Source organism: Grampus griseus (assembly GCF_964374135.1).
Source record: "Grampus griseus genome assembly, chromosome: X".
NCBI classification, from domain to species: domain Eukaryota; kingdom Metazoa; phylum Chordata; class Mammalia; order Artiodactyla; family Delphinidae; genus Grampus; species Grampus griseus.
In genome coordinates, this window is record NC_138999.1 from 16892614 (window position 1) to 16918402 (window position 25789).

Consider the following 25789-nt stretch of genomic DNA (forward strand, 5'->3'; position numbering starts at 1 on the left):
ACTGGGTGCATGCCTAGGAACAGGATTACTGGATGAGGTTATACATGTATTTGACTTTAGAAGAAATGCCAAAAACTGCTTTCCAAAGAGGTTATATGAGTATTTACATTCCTTGCAGCTATGTATGAAAGCTGCCACTGCTCCACAGCCCGTCAGCACTTTGTATTGTCAGTCTTTGTACCCTTAGCTACTCTGGCGGGTATGTAGTTGTAGCTCACTGTGGTTTTAATTTGCATTTTCTGATTAATGAGGGCAAGCATCTTTTAATAAGCTTATTGGCCATAGGATATCCTCTTTTGTGAAGTCCCTACGTCTCTTCATGTTTCTACTGGGCTGTCTTTTTCTTATTGATTGACTGGAGTCCTTGACATCTTCTGGAAACAAGTCCTTTGTTGGTTATATGTTATAAATTTCTTCTATTTTTTCAATGGAATATTTTGATGAGAAGTTATTAATTTTAATGTAGTAATAATTTATCAATCTTTTCCTTTATGGCTCATGCTTTTTGTGTTGAAAGACTACTTTTTCTACACCAAGGTCATGAAGATTCCTCCTATATTCTCTTCTAGAATCTTTCTTCCCTTTTCCCATATATATGTTAAAAAATATATATATATATGTAATATACTTGGAAATGATTTGTGTATGGTGTGAGGTAGTTTTATCTTTTTCTGTTTGAATATCATTTTTTCCAGCATGATTTACTAAAAAAGGTGCTATTTCCCTACTGCTCTGCAATTTCCAATGGTTGTAAATCGAGTGTCCATATATGTATAGGTCTGCTACTGGCCTCTCGAGTCCATTGCACAATTCTATTTTCTATACTTGTTTTAATGCCATATTGTCCTAATTATAGTTATAGCAAGGCTTGATACTTGGTAAAGCAAGTCCTCCTATCTTGATATTCTTCAGGAGTGTTTTAGCTATTCTTGGTCCTTTGTATTATCATATAAGAACCAGTTTATTAAGTTCCACACAAAAAAATTGTTAGGATTTAAATATGATTTGCATTGAAACTACAGTTATGCTGTCCAATATGGTAGCCACCAGTCACATACAGCCACTGAGTACTTGAAATGTGGCTAGCTCAAACTGTAAGTGTAAAACCTGCAGTGAGTTTCAAATAAAAAAAATAATGTATCATGCCTCGATCATTTTTTAATGCTGATCACATGTTGAAATGATAATATCTTGGATATACTGGGTTAAATAAAATATATTACAGTTAATTTTAGTTGTTTCTTTTTACTTTTTTAATGTTGCTACTAGAAAATTTAAAATTATGTATGGGGTTCACATTATATTTTTTTATTGGATAACACACATCCTTTATAACACTTGGGTCTGTCATAATGTGAATATTGGAAGGTACAACCTTCCAAGTTACTTTGGTCTTTTAAAATTTCCTAGCATTTTCTAAGTTCTCTGCATAAAGTTCTTGCATAACTTCTGCTAGATTTATCCCTAGGTTTGATTTTTTTTTACTATTGTAAACAGTATCTTTTTAAAAAAATTCCATTTTCTGTTGCTAGTATACAGACATGAAATAGATTTTATTTATTGACCCTTTATCCAGCAACTTTGCCAAGCTCTCATTAATTCCAAGGATTTATATGAAGATTTGGATTTTCTATGGACACAATCATGTTAACTAAATAATGACAATTTTTTTTTGGCCGCGCCGTGGGGCTTGCGGGATCTTAGTTCCCTGACCAAGGATCGAACCCAGGCCCCTGGCAGTGGAAGCGTGGAGTCCTAACCACTGGACCACCAGGGAATTCCCAATAATGACAATTTTATTTCTGCTTTTTAAACCTTAAGCTGCACTTCTTTTGGATGCCTTACTTTACTTGCTAGTATCTCCAGGACAACGTAAACAGAAGTAGAATAATGGGCATCTTTTTCATATTCCAAATCTCAAAGGTAAACCTTTCAGGAGTAACATGAAGATAATTATGAGTATTCTAGATCTATGGGGTTTGCTCATATTTAAACCACGTAATATTGATGTCATAATATCAATGAATTTCTTAGTTATTTCTTATACTATAGCTAACACTCTAAAAATCTCATTTTTTAGTTTGAAGCATTTATTTTTAAATCTCATCAAAACACATCCACTAGGGAGTACTTACTTAAGAATCATAGTCATTGTTTCTTTTCGATCTTTTCCTTGGAAAGGTAGTGTACCAGTGAGCATCTCAAACTATAAAAAGGCGAAATAATCAGAGGTATTAGTCAGTAGGTATAAAATCTGAAGGCTAGAAGATAAAAAAGCATCATCTTAATTACAACCACATCTTCTAAAATTGCTATACAATAAAACAAGTGATTTATATTTCTACTATATTCACTAGTGAACTTCAAAAAAAAAAAAACAAACAAAAAAACACCCCAAACCTTACCATTAACACACCGAAAGACCACCAGTCCGCACTCTGAGTATGACCTCGACGATTAACTACTTCTGGAGCCATGTATTCCACAGTTCCACAAAAAGAATACGCTTTCTTTTCATGGTCAATAGACTCTTTACTTAGGCCAAAATCTGCCAAAATAAATATCAAGTTCATAAATATCCTACAATAATTTGCACACGTAAAGTTTAAACTTTGAGTTCCAAAGTTTACATTAATAGTTCCAATATTTACATTAATTATTTAAAAATTCTAATTCAAGTTTTTAACACAATGTGTTACTTAATATTTATACCATGATCAACCTTAAAGGAAATTAATTATATAGAGTAGGAGAGACTATTTTAACAAAATGAGGATTTTTACCTGTTAACTTGATGTGACCTTCTTCATCAAGAAGTATGCTGAAAGAAAACAAAGTTAGAAAATCTTTTCAAACCATTAAAGAGAGATTTTTCGAAGTTAAAACTGAAATTACTCTGTTAAGTATCAGATCATCACATTCATTCCAAAATATTGCTTTAGACTCTGAATAAAAAGGCGAAGGTAAAGGAGGAGAAAAATTATTTTTTTGGACACACATACATAACGAATCCCAAAGGCAAAGCCTTATAACTTGTATTAATGAGCCAGGGACACTTGAGAACTATGAGGAAAGGAACCAAGACCTATATTCTAAGTTGCTCTTAGTGCCTTTCTGCAGAGGTGGCCTAACTAAACTCCCTAGTGCTTGCACAATAGACAGAGGTCTGGATAGTTAAGTCAAAAGTGTTAGAGCTGTCATTTTAAAGGCATCTGACTCAATCATTCTTTACTAGCTTTTTTTCTTTTTTTTTGGCTGTGCTGCGCAGTTTGCGGGATCTTAGTTCCCCAACCAGGGACTGAATCCAGGCCCCGGCAGTGAAAGCGATGAGTCCTAACCACTGGACCGCCAGGGAATTCCTTCCTAGCTTTTTTTCTGACACAACTTACACAATCCTCTTCTCCTCAACCCACCTTCCTCATACTCCTTGTTCTTCTTTGACCCATCACTACATTGTATATATTATCCAGTGTTTTCTCTCTTTTTCAGTAAACTGAGAGCTCCTTGAGACTTTGACCTTATTCATCTTGTAGCTCACTGTTTGGTAGAGCACAGATAAAGAAGAAATGTATATTGCATGAATGGGGCCAGTCTACAAAGAGCTGATAGAGCATTCCAAAGAGTTGGGATTTCTTCTTAAGGGCAATGAAGATCATAAAAGGTTTACATGAATGGAAGGTAAAGATAATCAAATCTGCAATTTTAGAAAACAATTTAGAAGGAAAAATAAAGAATAGTGTGCTCTTAGGTATGACTTATGATAAAGAACAACAACTGGAGAAGACACTCAAGTTTCTGGCTTTAGCAGATACTTGAGTGGAGAGTAAGGTCGTTAATTAAGGAGCTATAGAAAGGAGTAAGTACTAAGCTGTTAAGCCAGTTACTGCATTTCTGGATGGGTATTTGAGTATACTGACTTGAAAGGTCAAGTAATAAGGTCAACTATTTCACTCATATTCAAAACTATTCCATAATATAGGCATTTCCTTACTTTTAATACGTTTAATTCCTTTTAATTCCTTACTTTATTTCCTTACTTTTAATTCTTTTAATTAACTAAAAAAATGTGCAAGCCAAATTTTGTTATAATAAAATTTTACTATGTCAAAAATACTACCAACCTTCCTATATCATCAGTTCAACTATGATTACAATAATGTTTACCAGTGAGGGTAATTCAGTAGGGACACAGTGTTCAAGTCTCTTTCACTACAAAGGACTTGTTATGAAAAAAATACTGATCTTGATTATGCTTGACTAGAAAGCAGACCAACACATTTAGGGAATATAAAGGGAATTATTAGGTATGGTGGGAATCATCCTCCCTTCTGTCTAATCAATACCTGGAAGACAGTTCTAAAAACAAAACAAAACAAACCTCAAATCATTCTTGGTAATTTTGAAAAAATTAAAAAAGAAAACATGGCTAAAAGGGAATTACTTATACTTCCTATAGCAAGTGCATTCTAAGATAACCATGCCCGTCCTTTATCTTTGAAAGAAAAAGTCAACTGTATTACTCTCAATAAGCAAAGTTCCCTTTCAATTATTAATAATTATTTTTAGCCATATTTATTGTAACAGAGTTCTAGTTTAAAAGGATCTGGAAAACCCCTTATAGTGCGTAAAACAATTGGTCTAAAAATTTAAATTTCTCCTAAGCTCTACATGATGATATCACTTGGATCATTTAACAATTAAATGTTATTTCAGTTTAATAGTGTAGTCTAGACATTTACGTGAAAAATCTCACTATAAGCAATCTTACCCACATTAGATCTTATTTGATCTTTGAGACAGGATCCATGCTTTATATATAATTTTAAAACCAACATTAATACAATGGTCTACAATAAATACATTCAATTAAATGATATAAAACACGAACACATTTTTATTATGAATGTTTAATCTTAGGTTCACAGTAAATTTTTCTTCTAAGGGCTATATGCTTGAATATTCATTCTCACTAGGAATTATATTTTATGTTGTGATAGTTAGAAATTGGGAAAATGATGAGAAAAACTCAGTCATTATCTGGGGAATAAAATCAGAACCATATGAAACTTATCCGAAAACAAAATACCTGAAAAAAACCGTAAAATATGAAAGTATAACAATTTCTAAATGATCACTTAACAGGATTCCAAAGGAGTATTTCCTTTGTTTCCTATTGTAATATATAATTTAAATTTTGCATGTAACATTTTAAGGTAAGTAATATCCAAATTCTTGATAAAGATGATAGTTACACAACTCTGAATATACTAAAAAACATCGACTTGTTTACTTTAGTTTTAATAGCTGGATATTAATATATCATATAGGTCCAAAGATCAGGACACAAAGATTTATGTACAGTATTTATTTAATAAAGTTTAAAACAAATGAAACCTATATTGTTTAAGAATGCATACTTAGGTGGTAGAACTATTTTTTTTAATTAAAAAAAAATTTTTTAGTATAATTAAAGGTTACTTTCCATTTACAGCTCTTCCCCAATATTGGCTATATTCCCTGTGTTGTACAATACATCCTTGAGCTTAACTTACCCAATACTTTGTACCTTACCGCTTCCCCACCTCTATATTCCTGCCCCACCCCCCAGCAGCCACTAATTTTGTTCTTTTTTATGGCTGAGAAATATTCCATTGTATATTTATAACACATCTTTATCCATTCATCTGTTGGTGGACAGCTGGGTTGCTTCCACATCTTGGCAATTGTAAATAATGCTGCTATGAACATTGGGGTATGTGGACTATATCTCAAAAAAGCTATTTTTAAAAATTCTTGATAGAACAAGGCTCTTGTTTATATCCTTAAAAAAGGAGAAAAGAAAACCTTTCTTTCTCAAAGTGGTAGATAGTAAACACTAACAAATTAAAACACAGAAGTGTGTACAATTTAAATAATATTAGCTTCTTGATAACCACTACTATAAAAGTAAAGGGAAATTTGCTTAACTCTCATTAAAAATTTGAAATCATGTGGAGAAGAAAATTTTCAATAAATGGTATTTGGAGGAAACAATTAGCTCCATGCCATCCCTCATACCAAAAAATTTCTAGATGGAGTTAAAAGTAAAAAAAAAAAAGAAAGAAACCATAAAATTAGAAGAAAAAAATCTTATCATGAGAATTGGAAAAGCCCTTCGAAGAATAAAAGTCACAGAAGAAACCACAAAAGGAAAGACTGGTAGATCTGAGGGAAAAATACTTGTGTAGGTTAAAATAACACAAAATTAAAAAATAGGGACTTCCCTGGTGGCGCAGTGGTTAAGAATCCGCCTGCCAATGCAGGGGACATGGGTTCAATCCCTGGTCCAGGAAGATCCCACATGCCGCGAAGCAACTAAGTCTGTGTGCCACAACTACTGAGCCTGCGCTGTAGAGCCTGTGAGCCACAACTACTGAGCCCGAGTGCCACAACTACTGAAGCCCACACGCCTAGAGCCTGTGCTCCACAACAAAGACAAGCCACTGCGATGAGAAGCCCGCACACCGCAACGAAGAGTAGCTCCCACTTGCCACAACTAGGGAAGGCCTGCGTGCAGCAACAAAGACCCAACACAGCCATACATACATACATACATACATACATAATAAAATAATAAAATTAAAAGATAAACTAGAAAAGTGTATTTGCAACATATGTCAAATGGTTAAATTCTTAATTTGTATAGAAAGGTCTCTTACAAAACAATGGGAAAAAAACAACACCCCAAAAGAAAAATGAGTGAAGGCCATGAACAGAAAAATCACACAAAAATACAACTGCCAATAAAGCTATAAGCATAGATTTCCACTTCATTAAAAATCAAAGAATGCAAATGAAAACAAGGGTAACGTTAACAGGTATTTTGATTAACAGATATTTAAAAGTATGGGCACATAAAGGGTTAGCAGAAATGTGAAGCATAGGCATTCTAATCCAGTGTTTGTGGTAGTTCTATGAAATAATATTATTTTATATTACCCCCTAAATAATTATATTACACTGTATTCAACTTAGCAGCATGATTCCTTACTTTTCTGGTTTTAAGTCTCTATAGATTATTCCCAGGCTATGTAGATGGTCTAAAGCAAGCGCAAGTTCAGCCAAGTAGAATTTGACATCTTCTTCTGTGAACATGACCTAAAATAAAATAATAATTTTTCTGTCTTTATTTTCTTTTTGCATTTGCTATTTTTTTAAAGTTCCATCCTACAGTTTAAATATCAAAAAATTATAAATATGCTAATTACACAATTCACTTATGAAAGGAAATTTCAAAAATGACTGAGTTAGTCAACTAATGACTTACTAAATGCTAAATATGCACTGTGGGGAAAATAATTTTACATTTTGTTAAGTAACAACTATATTCAGATTGTGCCATTGTTGCTCCATCACAGTAACATCTTAGAAATGAAAAATGATCTTTACAATGCAGGTTGAATTTCCACTACTGATTGTTTAAGGATATCTTGTTGTTATATTATTGCTTCTGAAAAAACTATAACTAAAAGAAGCAGGGCAAAAGACAGTTTATCAATTTAAAATCTACTTTCCGAATAAATTCAGGAGTTAGGAAAATAACTCTTTTTGGCTCTGATTCGTCAATGTAAGAATCTTGTGCCACTTGACAAAATACGACAAGCATAATATTGAAATATAACAAAGCTTTAGTTGAAAAAGGATGTGTATAAATAGATTTAAAACAGAGATTAATTATATACCTCTTTGGATAAGCGTGTAAACAAATCTCCTCCCCTGAGAAAGTCCAATATAAGATACAACTTCCCTTCAGTTTGAAAAGCTGAATGAAGAAACGAAAATTTCCATTTAATTCATAGTTTAATTTGGGGGGCTTACATTAGGTCAACTCATTCACAAATGAATACTATTTTAGCAAATTAATGACTACATCATAGATCTAAACTGATTTTTATTTAGAAGTTAACCAATGATTCCTCTTAATTTCCACGTAGAAATGTTAAATGCAGTGTTTCTTATTATGGAACCACTAAAACATTTGTTAGATTTTATTCAGGCAACAGTCTCTCAGGAATACAACAGTTCTAGAACATGCAGTCAATAAGAAAAATTCCCAACAGAAAGGACTTACTTAACCATGAAACAAAATACAAAATACCATGTCACTTAACTACAAAAAAAGGTGGACTGGTTAGCTTTAATTACACAGAATAAGAACATCAGGACGTCGATATTAGGGATCTTTCTTGCTTGTAAGTTAGGCTAACACATATAGACTATAAAATACTCGTACATTATTATTATTATAATTTAAAAATGATTATTATTACCTGTTCCTATGGCTATCACTCAGAAACTATAATGTTTAAAAGAAACACGAACCTAAATGCAATAAAAGCTTCTAAAATTTATCTAAGAAGTAATGGTTTAATTTCCATGACTTTACTATATGTATCTACTAGACACATACAAATATACACAAATAAATATTTATATACATTAGTATATCTGAATGCACTCAGGGAGTGGGAGAATGAGGTAAAGGGATGAGATGGCAGGTTGTTCATAACTTACCATAATGCAACTTGACAATAAAAGGATGGTTAACTTCTACCAAGATATCACGCTCCATTTTTGTCCGAACACGGTCTCGAACTATAAAATATTACACATATGGCTATACTGTAATAGCTTCCAGAGACAATCTTTAAAACAAAATCTCTTTGGTGACTATTTTAAATAAAATTTTGCTTATATGTATAAAAGCGTGAATTCGCATATAAATAAAATTACTTATATGTATAAATAAAACTATTCATTACTCTTGAATTTTCAAAATTAATAACCATTTTTTAATAAATTATGTTACCAGAAGAAATTGTATATATTTATAAAATCTGTGCTTTACATTAAAAAAGTACAGAGAACATATTAGATGTTGGCTTTAACATCAGATTTCCAAGTATTTTGATCAAAGTTATGAAAAATAGCCAAAAAAGGAGCAACTTTTTAAAAACAAGGCATTCCAATGAAATGTTAAAACACACACAAAAAATGAAATAGGTTTTAACACTTCTCCCTACCAACCTTATCAACTCAATTCAACAAACATTCATTAAGCATCTAAAATATGGGGCAGACATGGTGAAGGACAGATATACTCCAAAAGGTGTATTTTGAGGGAGGCAGGAGAGGAGAGATACTGAGAGGAAGTACTGTGGTGCAGCTGAAAGAGCAAAGGCTTTTTGGAGTTAGAAAAATCTGGATTCAGATCTGTGTCATCTTGAGCAAGTTACTTATTTAAACTCTCTGTGCCTCTATTACACCTCTCATCTATAAAATGGGGATAACACCACTGTATCTTTGGGGGCTATGTGACCATTTGAGATAAGGTTTGTACATCGAGAGCCTCGCATATAAGAGATATTCAATTAAATAGTAGTTATAGCACCATGAATATGATAAAGGGATAAAATGATGTATTACCACCAATAAGCAGTACAAGAATTCAGAAAAGGGAAAGATCAGTTTTACTTGCATAGGAAGGCTAGAGCAAAGAGGTGGGGTTAGGGACTTTTAGAGTGGAATTTATATGGGCAACAAGGATTGGACGGAGAGAAGAAAAGTCCAGGTATCGAGTACCAGTGCAAGCAAGGACATGGAGGCATGCATGATGAGCAAGAAGGAAGCTAATCAGTGTGGAAACTGGGGGGCTGGGGGTGGGTGGGGGTGGGAGGGGTGGTGAAGTAGGGAGGATCCAGATTCCTGACAATTTGGAATGCCAGGATGAATTTACATTTGACCCAGTAGGCAAAGATCTCTTTTACCAACCAAATATTTCCTGAGCAAACTCTACATGCCAGGCACTGTGAGATACAAATAAAATAAGCTTCAAGAAGCTAATAATCTGGTGGGAATGACAGACAAGTAAACTGATGATTAATCATCTGATAAGTACTCTGTTGGTAGCTCAATGGATTTAAGAGGTGAGAATGATCATTCATTAAAGTTTTTTTTTCTGTTGCATAATAAGGATAAATCACACATAACTTCTATTTTTCAGGCCAGAGAGACTGAATGGTTCTGCCGAAGATTAAATAGAAAGAATGGAAAGAGCGTCTTTTTTGGCAGTGGGGGCGGGAACAGACAGAATGATGAGTTTTCTTGTCAATTTAAGGTGACCACTGATATCTAAAACTCAGAACTAAGCCCTCTGGGAAAAATAAACAAATAAACTTAAAAATTTCCTATGTTTCCCATTCTACCAGTTTTCCACTCCAACTGGGAGATTTTGGTGCCAGTGACTGAAAATAGGCAAAACAGGAAAAGGACTCAATTGCTCTTGATATCAACGCAGCTCTGTCTTTTTATTTACTTGTTTTGTGGATGTATCAAATTCAGGATCAATCTCTGATTTTGTTATCTTGCCCTATCACTACAACTCTGATGCCTTATGTCCAACAGGCCCTTTCTATTATTTGTGTGAATGAGGTTCATCACCTAGGCCTGCTGACAATTCTAGTCTAGTCTAGCCCCAAACTGCCCTTTTTTCCATCGCTACCCATACAATCTTGGATTATGTTCCTATTACCTTAAAGCTAGATTCCAAGTTTCTACCTCTTTCAATACTTATACAAAGCTTATTTAATAAGCAGCAAAAATATCCATCAGTATATTTACTGTATATCCCTCTTCTATTATTGTACCACTATGGAAAGAACAATTACTTGGGAGTCAAGAGCTATAGTTTAGTGGCCATGCTAATAACTAGATGAGTTACCTTGGTCAAATCCTTTCATTGCTCAGGGGCTTCCTGCTTCCTTCTCTATAAAATGAGAGGCTAGAACCAGATGCTTTTCTTTCTATTATGATTACCTTGTGAGATAGTTTCCTTATATGCAACACTGATGAGACCTTGTTTAGTTCAAAACGAACAGTAAGATTCACTCACTAAAGAATTCCTTCCTTCTGTCTGAGATAGGACTGTGTAATAGTTCTAATCTGGTTTCTTTTATGTATATAAAGACCTAGTGACAAATATAAATCATCCTACAATCAGGAATTCTGATTAGGATATTAGTGGTTCAGAAGAAGGCATGCTTTACATTGGTTAAACTCTAAACCCCCAAAACTGAATTTGTTAATACTGACTCATGTTGGCAAAGCAACTACATTCCGCTGAAATAATTTTTATCACATACTAGTTATTACATTTTAAATTCTACTTGACTTGAACATGAGAGTGAATAAGAAGAAATGCTGTTTATGTTTCTAGAATTATGTATTCAGAAAATGCTTTAAGCAATAGTTTACAAAACCTTTTAGGCCCACAGACTACTTTATTAGGACAAAAGTCCCCATAAACTCAACCTAACACTTTTGACTTCTTTTTGTCCCCATTTATTATATTAATAGAAACTTTAAAATGGAAAGAGACTTCTGGTTAAACATGGATGTTTTACTTTCTACTTTCTTCTAAAACCCTATTGAAATTACAATAATGGAAAAATTATGCATAAACTCACAAGGACAAAAAAGAGAAGCAGTAGCAGAAGGTGACTAAGTGGTAACTCACACAGCAAATCAGAGAAAGCTAAAATCTAAGCTTAAAGAAAGGAGGTCAATGAGAAATAAGCAAATTCTTGCCATAGAACCCCTTCTAATCAGCTTTTTGGTACCGCACTTTTTTTTCTTTAAAAAAAATTTATTTTATTGAAGTATAGTTGATTTATAATGTTGTCTTAATTTCTGCTGTACAGCAAAGTGATTCACACACACACACACACACACACACACACACACACACACACACACATATGAATATAGGTACCTCACTCTTAAATGAGGAAAAGACAGCAAAGAATTCCCAGGAATTTAAGGAAAGACTCTAAACACGAAAAATAGCTATCAAAATAAGTAGAAAAATATAGACCTTATATAGATCCCGATTCAAACAAATTACAAAAAGAAAAATGAATTATAACAATAGGGACAACTGGAAACTTGAGCACTGATCAGATATCTGTATATTAATTTTTCAGGTATAATCATAGAATTGTATTATTTCAAGAGTCTTTATCTTCTAGAGATACATACTAAAATATCTATGGAAGAAATTATACAATGTCTGGGATTTGCTTCAAAATATCAAAAGAGGGGAAGGGAGAGAACACAGATAAAAAAAGATTGATTATGAGTTGATAAATGTTGAAGGAAAAAGAAGGGTATATGGGGCTTCTCTATATTTTCTGTTTCTTTCTGTAGATGTTTGACACTTTCCATAATAAAAAGTTTTTAAAAATGTAATAATTAGGGCTTCCCTGGTGGCGCAGTGGTTGAGAGTCCGCCTGCCGATGCAGGGGACACGGGTTCGTGCCCCGGTCCGGCTGGGCCCATGAGCCATGGCTGCTGGGCCTGCGCGTCCGGAGCCTGTGCTCCGTGGCGGGAGGGGCCCCAACGGTGAGAGGCCCGCGTACCGCAAAAAAAAAAAAAAAAAAAGGAATAATTAGAGAACAAGGAAAATCTAGGAAATTAAAAATAATGGTAGAAACATGAAGTTAATAGAAGGGTTGGAAGATAGATGATAAAATTTCCTAGGAAACAGGAAAAAAAGACAAAAATGGAAAATAGGATGGGAAAAAAATAAAAATTAGGCAACGACCCAGGAGGTTCAAAATATCCAAAGAGTAGCAGTTATAAAATGGAGAAGAAATGACAAACTACTTTCCCAGAACTGAAGAAATGAGTTTCTAGATTGAAAGAGACCACCCCATATCTGGTATGATGAATTTTAAAAATCCACACTAAAGAAATACCATTATACAAATTTCAGAACACCAGGGATAAAGAGTAGCTTGATTCTAAAGACTTCTAAGGAGGAAAAGCAGCTTATACACAAAGGACTGGGAACCATAATGGTAATAAATTTCATAATTGCAACACAGGAAGCTGGAAGACAATGGAAACAATGCCTTCAAATATCTGAGGGAAAATTATTTCTGATCTAGAATTTTACGTCCAGTCAAATTATAAATTAAGTGAGGGGCAGAATAAAGGCATTTTCAGACATGTAGTTACAAAAAATTTACCATCCATTCAGCCTTTCTAAAGTAGCTACTAGAAGATGTGTTTCAGCAAAACTAGAAAGTAAACTGAGAAAAAGGTAGGTACAGAATTTAGGAAAGGAGATCTAATACAGCAAAGATGTGAAGGATATGTGACTTCAGTACAGGAACAATTTGTATAAAGCATTATGAAAACATTACTAGGAGGACATGAAAAGGGAAACTGTGTGTAAGAGAACTAAATCCTAATCTTCCATGGTAGGAAGTCAAAAGATTATGTCTCCAAAATGAAAACAATCAAAGAATTACAATATAAGAATATTGAATGTGGAGGTAAAAGGCAGAAGCAGCAGCTAAAGAGACGGAAGTCATTGTCTCTGGGGGTCAAGAACTGGGATAGGGAGAAGGGTAGGAAAAGCACTGCTATTTTATAAGACTCTATACACATATTACTTTGATAAAAATAAAAATAAAATTTAAGAACACACCAGCAGTCTATAATTCCAATATGTCAAGTAGCTTCACTTTTCTATGGTCTCTTATATCGCTAACATCTATATAATTTTACATACTTGTGGTAGCCAAATTCGTTATAATGTTCACTTACAAGTTTTGGTTACATTCATTTTTATGATTATATTTGAAATATTTCATTTAAATAATATTCTATTAAGTGGCATACCATACTTTTCTAAACATTCAATATTTATAAGATTTCTAAATTCTCGATATTCTAAATAATGTTGCAATGAAAATTTTCAAGTACACAAAATCCTTCTTTGAGATTATTTCCTTAGGTTACTTTAGCAGCAATAATGGTTCGTTGTACTTATTGCAAAACCGCTTTCTAACTTATGTTGCCATTATATGAAATAACTCATTATTTTATATGCATTTATCAGAAAACTGGGACATTTCCCCAAATGTTATTTATTTTATCCCCTTGCATAAAAATGTATTCTAAAACCCTTTAGGTGGAGGTTGTAAAGTTATTTCTTAGGAACTCCTAACTCAATCATTCCTTTTACATTTATTAGTTGGAATTCCATTGTAAGGAAGAGCTTTCCCTTGTTCTCCATTAATTTATGGATTAACGCATGGATTCTTTATTCAGTGGGTTGTAATCGATCACTGTCATTAATTATTGCAATGTTTAAACTGTCCTAGATTTGGCCAGTAGGAGCCTTTTAATAAATTCCTTATATATTAATATTTTGTAATATTTGAGGCAAATAATTTCCTGATTTCCTATTTATACTATTTTTCACTGTACAAAAGGCCAAAAGTTTTTGTACTGTCAATTTGTTTGTAATTTGTGCTTTGCTCAATATCTCTTCACAAGTTTCCTAGGATGTGTTAAGTTGTAAAATTCAGTTAGATTGTTTATTATGGTATATGGTTTAAGAGAAGACTCTAGTTTTTTTGCAGGTTGTTCATAAGTATTTCAAACAAAATTTAAAAAATCAGTATTTAATTTCCCATTGTTCTGGCCACCTGCTTTGTCATACAGCACAGCACTTACTCAATATTTTTGTAACAAATACATGAAACTTTAATATATAATACTTTTGTACTGTTTTGTTCCACTGGTTTATATGCCTGTATTATTCTCCCCCAAAACACAATGAATTATTACTGCTTTTAATAAGCCTTAAACCTGATAAAACTTGTTCCTTTCTCATTCTTCTTTTTTAGAATACTCTTTGAGGCGTATGTTTTCAAGTGAAATTTTCAATATTTCAAGGAAAATGCAACAGGAATCTTGAGGATATGGAGCTAACTGGATGATTAGAGGAATACTAAGAGTCTTAACAGCCTTCTCTAAAAGGAATTGGGCATGTATTTCCTTTCCCAATATCTTTTAGGTTTCTCAGAGTTCATAGTTTCCTTTACATATACTATGCACAACACAAATCCTGTTATGTACATGAAAAAAACTACTTTTGTTGCTTTTGTAAATGAACTCTCAAATAAGTTCCATCTATGCAGCTTTATAACATGGAATTCATGAGTATAAAATTATAAAAGTAGTGATGTAGAGTAGGGCACTGAGGATATAATTTAATTTCCTGGCCCTAGCAAGAATCAAGTAAGTAGTATGCCCAGGGGTGGAGACTGGATAGGAAAGAAAATACATTCAGGAAGGGAGCAAGAGAACAGAGGCAAAGGATGGTGTTTATAGAGGAAGGTGAAATTTCTTGAAACGATGATAATATCCAGTGTGAGTTACTAATTGGGAAAAATAACATCAGAAATAATAAGTGATCATCACAGATATTCCTTCCAGAATATTTCAAAACCTTTAGAAAATACAGGTACGTTGAAGAGGAAAAAAAGAGATGTCAGCAATCAACACACAAAATAATTAGAGGTTATGTGGTAAAATAACTGATACTACTTTAAAAAAGGAAGATCTAAGTATTTAAAAATCTATGTACAATTTTTTCTAAGTGACTGTTTACCTATAAGAGCCAAATCTGACATTAGATTTTTCAAAATCAGAGGCTTAGAATAAAAACTTATTTGGAGACCAGAAGTCAAAATGATAAAGTCCTTAGAATAAAAGCTATTTTGCATCATAAATGAGTAAGTTTTCAAAACATTAAAATAATAATATGAACTGGAAGATGCATCAAACCTAGTTTTAAAATTCTAAACTTCTACTTGCCTAAAGCCCAAGAAGAATTTATAATACTTCTTTTAAAGCATGGCAACTCCCATTCTCACTAGTCATATGATTCCTAGCCTTGTAGGAAAAATCCACTAAAAGAAAGTCTAAATTTAAAGACAGTAACGGGAACAGATTCTGAATTTAAGTAACTGGCCTAGGAGTCACATGAGACCTATTCAGATTTTTCAGTTTGTTCATACTACGCGAACACTACAAATAGCAGTAGCACTTACCTTTCAATGTGGCCTTCTTCAATACTTTCATGGCGTAAAGCTGTCTAGCATCAGAGCCTGAGATTTTTTTGACTAAGAAAACCTGTATTTAAATCAGAGAAAATAAGTCTTACAAAGTATCATAAACTATACTATTGCTAAAATAAGACCCCCTACTGTAATATAGCTTATTATTAGAAAGATTCTGATACATTAACTATTTTCCTTAAAATATTACCAATTATAAATATAGTGAGTTGTAAACACTGGTTATAACTTTGGGTGTCAATATAAGTGAATGCATTTTTTGTTGTTGTTTGCCAATTCCCAAAGACCATGTAACATGTAAGACAGAAACAAAAATCTTTAAACTATGAAGCAATTAGAGAAAAGTCTAACATGTTTAAAGTATAACACAGGTGGTGATTGCTCTGCTTCTAACAAAACAAAAATTCTGATTCCATAAAAACTTTAATACAGAAGTTCCCCTTGACCACAATTTTCTGTTGATTCAATTCTGTTGATAGTCTTTTCTATGTATGAAAACTCCACAATTTCTCATTGCTGGGCAGAACAATTTATTTTTATTTTTTAATTTTAGTATAGATGATTTACAATGCTGTGTTAGTTTCTGGTGTACAGCAAAGTGATTCAGTTATATATATAAATATATATATATATTCTTTTTCATTATGGTTTATTACAGGATACTGAATATAGTTCCCTATACAGTAGGACCTTGTTGTTTACCTATTTTATATACAGCAGTTTGTATCTGCTAATCCCAAACTCCTAATCTATCCCTCCTTTATCCTCTTTCCCCTTTCGTAACCACAAGTCTGTTCTCTATATCTGTGAGTCTGTTTTTGTTTCGTAGATATGTTGATTTGTGTCATATTTTAGATTCCACATACAAGTGATATAATAAGGTATTTGTCTTTCTGACTTCACTCAGTGTGACAATCTCTAGGTCCATCCATGTTGCTGCAAATGGCATTATTTTATTCTTTTTTTTGGCTGAGTAGTATTCCATTGTATATGTGCACCACACCTTCTTTATCAATTCATCTCTTAATGGACATTTAGGTTGCTTCCGTGTCTTGGCTATTGTAAATAGTGTTATGAACACTGGGGTGCATGCATCTTTTCAAATTAGAGTTTTCTCCAGATATATGCCCAGGAGCGAGATTGCTGGATCATATGGCAACTCTATTTTTAGTTTTTTAAGGAATCCCCACACTGTTTTCCATAGTGGCTACACCAATTTACATTCCCATCAATAGTGTAGGAGGGTTCCCTTTTCTGCACATCCTCTCCAGCATTTGTTATTTGTAGGCTTTTTAATGATGGCCATTCTGACTGGTGAGAGGTGATACCTCACTGTAGTTTTGATTTGGGCAAAACAATTTAAAACACTTATACTGAAGAAATTTACTCACAACTATTTAATGTAAATTAAGTCGGAACCCTGCCTCCCCATCTTTTAAAAATCAAATACACACATATACCTAAATATTAAGCATACAATTCCCAGGGGAATTCCCTGGCGGTCCAGTGATGAGACACTATTGCACTTCCACTGCAGGAGGGGTGCGGGTTCGATCCCTGGTTGGGGAACTAAGACCCCGCAGGCCGTGTGGTGTGGCAAAAAAAAAAAAAAAAAAAGCAAGCAATCCCCAGGTATGTTACTGAGTATCTTGATTTTCCAAATATTTTTGGCTGTTTTCAAAATATAGTGTGGGATTTATACAAAATGAATAAAGTCTGCTCTAAGTAACTCACGGTCATGCTATAACTTGTCTAATACAATACCAAACTATCAATAAATCCCCTCTACTCATTGTGACCATTAGTTTCATTATCTTTTCCAGCAAACCTTTACACAAACTTGCTAAATGGACCTGAATTTCAACTTTTTTTCTCCTACCCATTCTTTCCTAGCAGTGCTACTGAGCTGCCACAGATGGTAAGAAGAGACTCAATTACAATCAAGAATTAACTCTAGGGTCAGCTCTCTATTACCTGCATTAGCACACTAGGCTATTAGCACAAAATAAAAAAATGATTCATTCAACTGATTCTAGGGCAAGGCAGAGTTCCTCACTTCGAGAAATTGTGCCGAAGACAATGGTCAGTGACCTCACGTCCAGTGAAAAGTGCCACAATGTGCACAGAAACCCTGATGCAGGGTGTGTTTCTCTCCCCAAATTACACCCATTGTCCCCCTTCACCGTGGCCCATGGTGAAACTTCCTTTTAGCCAGTTAGCAGTGAGCCAACCTAGGGAGCGAAAAGTGTATTCTCAATCAGGGTTGTTCCTAAGATGGAATGATGTTTAAAAATTAAAGGCAATCAGAGATTATGAATATTTTTGAACTGAAATAAATTCTAACTAGGTGGGGATAATTAGGATTTACCTGATATTTATTATTCATTCATTCTTAAGATTCCCTAATCAAGCTTCTTCATACTATTCTACAAGAAAAATTCTCCTCATGGGTTCAAACTTTCTTCACCCTACTTTGAAAGCACCCTCTTGATACTTTTCAGCACATCTTAGTTTTTGCAAAGGACCTTCACAAGCATTTGTAATGCACCATCATGATAATTTTGGGAGGCAGGCCTACTAAGCAATGCCTATTTTATAGCTAGGGCTTTGAGATGTTAAATAATTAACGCAGTGTCACAGTGGAGGTATTGGGATAAGAATCGGGCCAGCCACCCAGTTCTGTGCTTCTGCTCAGGGCACTCAATCTGTTGCCTCTGGCTGGTCACCAGTCAAGCGCAGCAGGAGCAGCAGCAGTCCCAGATGCCATCAGATCTTCCCCCACCAGCACTTCTGACTTTTCGAATCCCTCATGAAGCTATTCTAGGCTGTGACAGGTCATCCCTGTTTCCTTGGCTGAGACTGGCTTTTGAGGATGAGTAAGAAAGGAGACGCCCTATTTTTAATGTTTGCTATTTATAGTAAGGTATTTAAGTTACTTTTAAAGAAATAAAGGGAGAAGCATGCTAACTCCTGGAAACTTCAATATTATGTTCCCTGAAAATATAATGTGTAGAAATAAATCCATCTATTTTGGTTTATCCATAATAAATTGCATGATAATACAATCTCATAGCAGATATTATGTGCTTGGCCTTATATCATTTAATTCTTACTACTACCCTATGAGGGCAGGACTATTATTTACTCATTAATTCTTTCCAGAACTATATGTTAGGTACCGTGCTACTGGTTCCATGCTGAGACATGGTTCAAGGCATACATGGCCCCTGCACTCATGGAACATATAGTCTAGTGGGGGAGACAGCCAATAAACAAATAATTACACAAACAAAAAACTGCAACTGAGGTTAGTGCTGTGAAGATGAGGTATGTAATGTTCTGAGAATGTAAAAATAGACAAATATGACCTAGGTCAGGATGGCTGGGAAGACTTCTTTGAGATCCTAAGCTTAAGAGGAGCCAACCAGAGGAGGAAGGGATGGGGGTGGGGCAGTGTTTTTCAGGCAGAGGGAACAGCATGTGCAAAAGGCTTTTGCTTATGGATTAAAAAAGAAGGCCAATGTGGCCAGAACACAGGCAGTGAAAAGTATATAAACTGATGTTGATGAGGTAGCTAGGGGGCAGACTGAGGGGCTCCTCAGCCATCTTAAGAATTTGTCTTTCTCCTAAAAGCAAAGGGAGGCCTCTAAAGGGTTAAGTGGATGGAGTATAAGACTAGCTCTTGTTGGCTGTCATGTATTGATAAATAAAGGCTTGAGGCAAAAATAAATTTGGGAAGCCCAAGGTAGGAGCCTCCTTCAATAGGCCAGGGAGAAATGGTGGTGGCACAGACTGGAGAAGTGGCAGGGAGAAGGAGAGAACAGGCATGATTTGAGAAATCTTCACTAAATCAGCATAACTTGTCAATGGATCAGATTGGTGGGGGTGGGGGGAGAGGGAAGGGCGGGGACTAGAAGGATATGTCAAGAATGCCTCTCAAGTTTCTGGCTTGCTTAACCAGAAGTCATTCATAGTAATAGAGAAAAATGAAATAGAGGTTTGGGGGTTAGGGGAAAATCATGAGTTTGGTCTTAGATATGTTGAGTTTAAACTGACTTTGGGGCATGCAAAGAGGAAAAAATAAGTAGCTGTACATACAGTTCAGAGTTTAGAGTCACAATCTAGATTGGAGATATAAATCTGTTACATCAGCTGTATGTGGGTTTTATTAAGATAGTGGGCATAAAGAAATTAATTAGTAGGGAGTATAGAGTGAGAAGGGAGCCTAGAATGGAACCTTGAGAACTTCAATACCTAATGACTGCCTAGAAGAGGAAAATGGGGCTCCAAGAGGTTAAGTAACTTGCTCAAGTGCACATAGCAATTAAGCAGAAAAAACGAAACAAAACTAGAATCCACGTCTGGCTGACCTAGAGCTCAAACTTGCAACCATTATCTTCTTTTGGCTACTTAATCTATATCTGGATTAAAAATATCACTTTGGGCTTGAAAGAGGTTAACAGCTGTAACAGATTACCTATGTTAGCCAAGAATTGCTAAACAGTCCCGTTAAAATACACAAGAGAGCAAAACGGGTGTTGTTTTGAAGCTTGCAAAGTCTATCTTCAAATGCTTCCTCACAGAGAGGTGGCAAGGAAGCACTGCACTGTGAAAGCTGAATGCAATCTCAGAACGTTCCTCTTGCTGAGAAATGGACTAGATAGATCAAGTAGTAGTGATTATAATGCTGTACTTCTCAAAATGGAGTACAGGAAGCGCTCCTGAGGTATGCAGCAGGGGGACAAGGAATACTTGAAAAATGATAAAGATGTTGCAATTTTAGTTGGTGGATTTGGGAAATAGTTGAGAAATATTTTTGGATATTAAAAACAGACACAGAGGGGCTTCCCTTGTGGCGCAGTGGTTGAGAATCTGTCTGCCAATGCAGGGGACACGGGTTCGAGCCCTGGTCTGGGAGGATCCCACACGCCAGGGAGCAATTGGGCCCATGAGCCACAACTACTGAGCCTGAGCATCTGGAGCCTGTGCTCCGCAACAAGAGAGGCTGCGACAGTGAGAGGCCCCCGCTCGCCGCAACTAGAGAAAGTCCTCGCACAGAAACGAAGACCCAACACAGCCATAAATAAATAAATTAATTAATTAAAAAAAAACAAAAACCAGACACAGATATCACTGAATAGAATGCAGCCTTTGAGTTCATTTTAAAGACAAGCTATAAGTCCCCCAAATTTCGTACATGTAGTGGTAACCCCCCACCCTATTTCCTTGGGAGTACCTATTTGCTTTCTGCTGGTATTAGGGGTACTCTGGAGGAAAGATTGAGATGCACTGTTATAATGTATTGTAAGATCACCTTCCGATTCTACATGAAGACTCAAAAAGAGGCCAGTGTGTCACGGGAACATTTTGTGATTTTTTAATCATTCAGGAAGTGCAATTAGGGCTTCCCTGGTGGCGCAGTGGTTGAGAGTCCACCTGCCAATGCAGGGGACACGGGTTCGTGCCCCGGTCCGGGAAGATCCCACATGCCGCGGAGCGGCTGGGCCCGTGAGCCATGGCCGCTGAGCCTGCGTGCCCGGAGCCTGTGCTCCGCAACGGGAGAGGCCAAAACAGTGAGAGGCACGCGTACCGCAAAAAAAAAAAAAAAAAAAAAAAAAAAAAAGAAGTGCCATTAGAGACGTCATATAGTCTTGAAGATAAAATGAATATGAAGTGAACACTGCCAAGTTATGAAAGTTCCCATTGTACTTCTGAATGACTTTATTCACTTTGTCACACTTATTGATAGTGAGAATTGTAAAAACACAGAAAATACTGCATTGTAGGGAGATCAGTAGTATTTCATAAAATATTTCTGTTCCCCATTTGTATGAAATATATATGAATTCCAAAAAGCAACTTTTTAAAAAGCACATATTCATGGCTTACCTTTCCAAATGATCCCTGCCCTAGTACTTTTAAAAGTTCAAACTGGGAAGGATCTGCCTTTTCATGTCCTTCCTTTACATGATGTGTGATTGCAATTTCTTTGATACTGCCTTCTTCCTGTTGATGCAAATATAAGGGGATAAAACAGAGTTAGAGCTACTTCCTCTGGCTGTAAATCAAGCAATGTAAATTTATTGTATCATATTAGAAATCCTCAAATTAACATACACAAACCACCTTTACTGACCCACCAAGTAAAAAGAGAACACATGACAAGCAAATATACTTTCAAGTTAAATGCCAGAGAAAGAATAATACCAGCCAACCACATAGGCCAGTTTAACCTCTACATAACATTAGTTCTGAATACTTTCAAGTCTTCACTCTTCCTATTGGAGATAATCAGAATGATTAGTTTCATGGGGTGAGGGCAGAGTGTGTAAAGAAGTCTGAAAACAGATCAGAGTAATCTGGTGTGCTCTGATATGTGATTGTATTAGGTAGAACCAACACTATACACAACAAAACCTGATTATTGGGGAGAGGGGTTGAAAAATATTCCAGGGTCAACGTGGAGATTTCTACCCTCAGCAAGGCCGTTTGAATTAGCCTGCTGAAGTTTACTGTGTTTGAAATATCTAAGTTACTTTCTGTTTCTAGGACTACCTGAGATCTGAGATGGGAGAAAGGAATAACTCTAAAACACAAAATCAAAAAAGATTTAACATTTGGATGGAGGATTAGACAGAAAAAACATGTTCAGCATGATGGAAAAGTAGAAGGTCTTAGAGTTAAGAGAAGGATACTTAAAGAATGTGGATGCTTTACTATACCTGAGAGAAGGTGTCAGAAGAGAAAGGTTGAAAATACATGTAAGTAAACATAGAATTTCAATTACTTTATTACCCTGAGATCAGCAGATTAAGTACACCTTATTTATTCAATAATCAAGACATGTACTTTATCAGCCCAAAACTACGACAATAAAACAAAACCCAACAAAACAAGAAACATAAGCCTGTCAAAGACTATCTTTTCTTTTTTTTTTGCCTATAATGTTTTTTCTAGTGCATACGTACTATGAGTAGAATCTAAATGTGTTATACAAACATAAATAATTCATTATTTTTATTACCATTGTATTCCATATAAATGCTTGAACTCAAATAACATTCTCTGAGACACAGAAGGCTGGCAATATAAGGAATTACAAAGATTTCTCAAAAAGATATACCAAGGATATCCTAATGTGGTAGCTTTTGAAAATGAGTAGTAAAAGGAAAAAAAGCTCCTATAAGAGAACAGAAAAGAAATCCAGGCCCACCAATTTACTCTGTAAGACAGAAGCTGTAGTTTGTAGAATGTTCTACTAAGGCAGCTTAATCATTTTGGACTTTCCTGGAACTTTGACAACAATAATAAAACAATCCCCTAATATGGTTTAGTCTTTTATTTTGTAATTCCATATGCATTATCTCATTTAATTCTCACAATGATCCTATGCAATAGGCATTAGGGTAGAATCAAACATTAGCTGACTCCTTCCTGGGCACCCCTTCTCTCCAAATGAGACCAATGTGTACAAGGTCTTGAGAGTGATAGCTGTTCCTAGGCGCATTAGGAAAGAAAGGAAGCAAATTACCAAATTCTCTAAAAAAAAAAATTTCAAAGAACAATGTATATGTGGGATTGATTAAGTAAGAAAGATTCAGATTAAAATCCAGCAACTATTTATTAAATACCTAACATGTATCAAGCCCGGGTTAGGTGTTTTTTCACCTTTTCTATTTATGCTTCATGCAAATCTTTGACTACATATCAGTATTAGAGAGGGCTAATGATAACACAGAGTATACCCCAAAGCAAGCAAAAACATTTCAGAACTCTCTACAGACTCCCCCATTCACCATTAGAAATTTTAAAGGTAAAATGGTCTGAATATTCTACAGTCTGAAGTTTAAAGAGATCAAGTAAAGATCACAAACTAGTAACTGGCAGACTTAGGGCCCAATTCCAGGTTTTCTGACTTCTAACAACTTCTAAAACAAGGATCTTAGCATTACACCACATTGAGACTGTCATGAGGCTCTTGGTGGTTCCCCATCCAAGATCAATGACAGTAACATACAGACTTATTCCCCTGGCCTTTGTAACTGGTCTGTATCTCTTCGGTCAGTTAGCTAAACTGATTAGTGAAGTGGTCTCTGAACTTTTGGTAGTACACCATTATTAATAAAAAAAAATAGCATATACCCAATATTTGTATACTTATTGGCTTATATATACTTTTTGTATTACTAAATTATATATATACTTATAAATTATATACTTTTTGTATTACTAAATTACATACATTATACATGGAAATGAAACTATAAAGAAGTTCTCCTCTTTCTTTTCTGTACCCTAAAGTGCTGTCACATCAAACTTTGAAGACTAATTGATAACAGACTTGAACTCATGAGGCTAAGTTCATGGGTTGGATTCCAGCATGTGCCAGTGTGCCTCCTGTGGGAAAAACGAACTGTTCAAGAGCCTAACTGAAATCTAACGGCTATTTACGCCCTTATATCATGACGCTGTGAAGAACTATACCCTGTAATGTTCTATATATTTTACCACTTTTCTTTCTTGGGTTAAGTGGGATGTAATTCATTAGGCTGCAACATTATTTCATCTTATATTTCATAGCAAATACCTACTACAATTGTCTGTCACAAATAAAGATGCAACATAGGCAAGGAAGGACTACTGAATTATAACCGTTCTGCATTTTGTCACAGGCATACAGCATCAAGCCTTACTCTCACAGTGTGAGCTACAATCAGGCCATGGATCTCAAAATAAACAGCAGTTACTATTCAAGAAAGATTTCATCTTTGATGACTATCCTTCCTTCCATGTCAAAAAATTACTAAAAAATGTAGAGTCTCCCTTTGATCCCTTCATTCAATAAACACACTTAAGCACCTATTATGTATCAAGCTTGGTTCTGGGAATACCTTTCATTCTATTTCCAGTAACATCGTCCTGCTGTAATCCTTCGTTACCTTTCCTGTAGGAAATTGAAACTAGCTTGGTCACTCCTAATGCCCCTTTCTGCCACTGCCACTCCAATCCATCCTCCTGACAAATTCATTTTCTGAAAGTAGACAGCTCCAGTTACATGCCCAGACTGCTCAAAAACTCCTCCAAGTTTTTCCAAATTAAATGCACTGCTTTACCTTGGCATTGGAGGCCTTCTACAATATGGTCTCAACCTGCTTTTCTGGTATTATTTCCCAACATTCCCTTACACGTAGCCTTCTGTCAACTTGGGTTATTTCCTGTTCCCTAAATTTTTTGTTTTTAAAGTCAAAGTAATATATGCACATGGGTAACAAATCAAATAGTGGTAGAATAGCTTATGGTGAAAAGCAAGTCTCTTCTCACCCCCATACCTAAGTTTTAAAAAAATTTTAATTCTTTCTGCACTTACTTTGATCATTTCTTAGTTTATTAACTTTAAGACAATACCTATTGATTTAAAAATAAGAAAGATGAGGGACTTACTTATATTATGCCCCTTCCATCCATCACCTTCCTCCCCACTGTTTGATAATTATATTAATTTCACATAAACTTCTTGTTTTTTCTATAAGTTTTAGACAGAATCCTAATTCTTCACTTTGTAAAAGGAGGGTAATAGTGCCCACACATTCTTTCCCTCAAACTTCCCCCCACCTGCTAATAGCTTATTTTTATTAATATTTAAGGTTATTAATATTAAGAAAATTAACATTCTCTCCTGTAACCACAACCAAATCCTTCATGCTCTCACTACAGCTTGATTCTCAAAGCTGAAAGCCTATATAAGCAGCAGCATTTTCATGACAATATATTGCTCAAACGCAGGCTAGGAAGTGTATTAAATTTCCTTTCATATG

General features: G+C 35.0%; 1 protein-coding gene across 5 annotated transcripts in view; it reads right to left on the bottom strand.

The window, feature by feature from the left end:
• RPS6KA3 (ribosomal protein S6 kinase A3) overlaps positions 1–25789 on the bottom strand; it is a 110135-nt gene that overhangs the window by 32266 nt on the left and 52080 nt on the right. For all 5 annotated transcript variants that reach the window (XM_082680774.1, XM_082680777.1, XM_082680776.1 and 2 more), the window contains 8 exons: positions 21864–21980; positions 15948–16029; positions 8554–8634; positions 7722–7801; positions 7031–7137; positions 2784–2821; positions 2406–2548; positions 2136–2206 (listed from right to left, as the gene is read on the bottom strand). In XM_082680774.1, coding sequence (XP_082536900.1) covers positions 2136–2206; positions 2406–2548; positions 2784–2821; positions 7031–7137; positions 7722–7801; positions 8554–8634; positions 15948–16029; positions 21864–21980 — 719 coding nt within the window. The remainder of the gene's footprint in view (positions 1–2135; positions 2207–2405; positions 2549–2783; positions 2822–7030; positions 7138–7721; positions 7802–8553; positions 8635–15947; positions 16030–21863; positions 21981–25789) is intronic.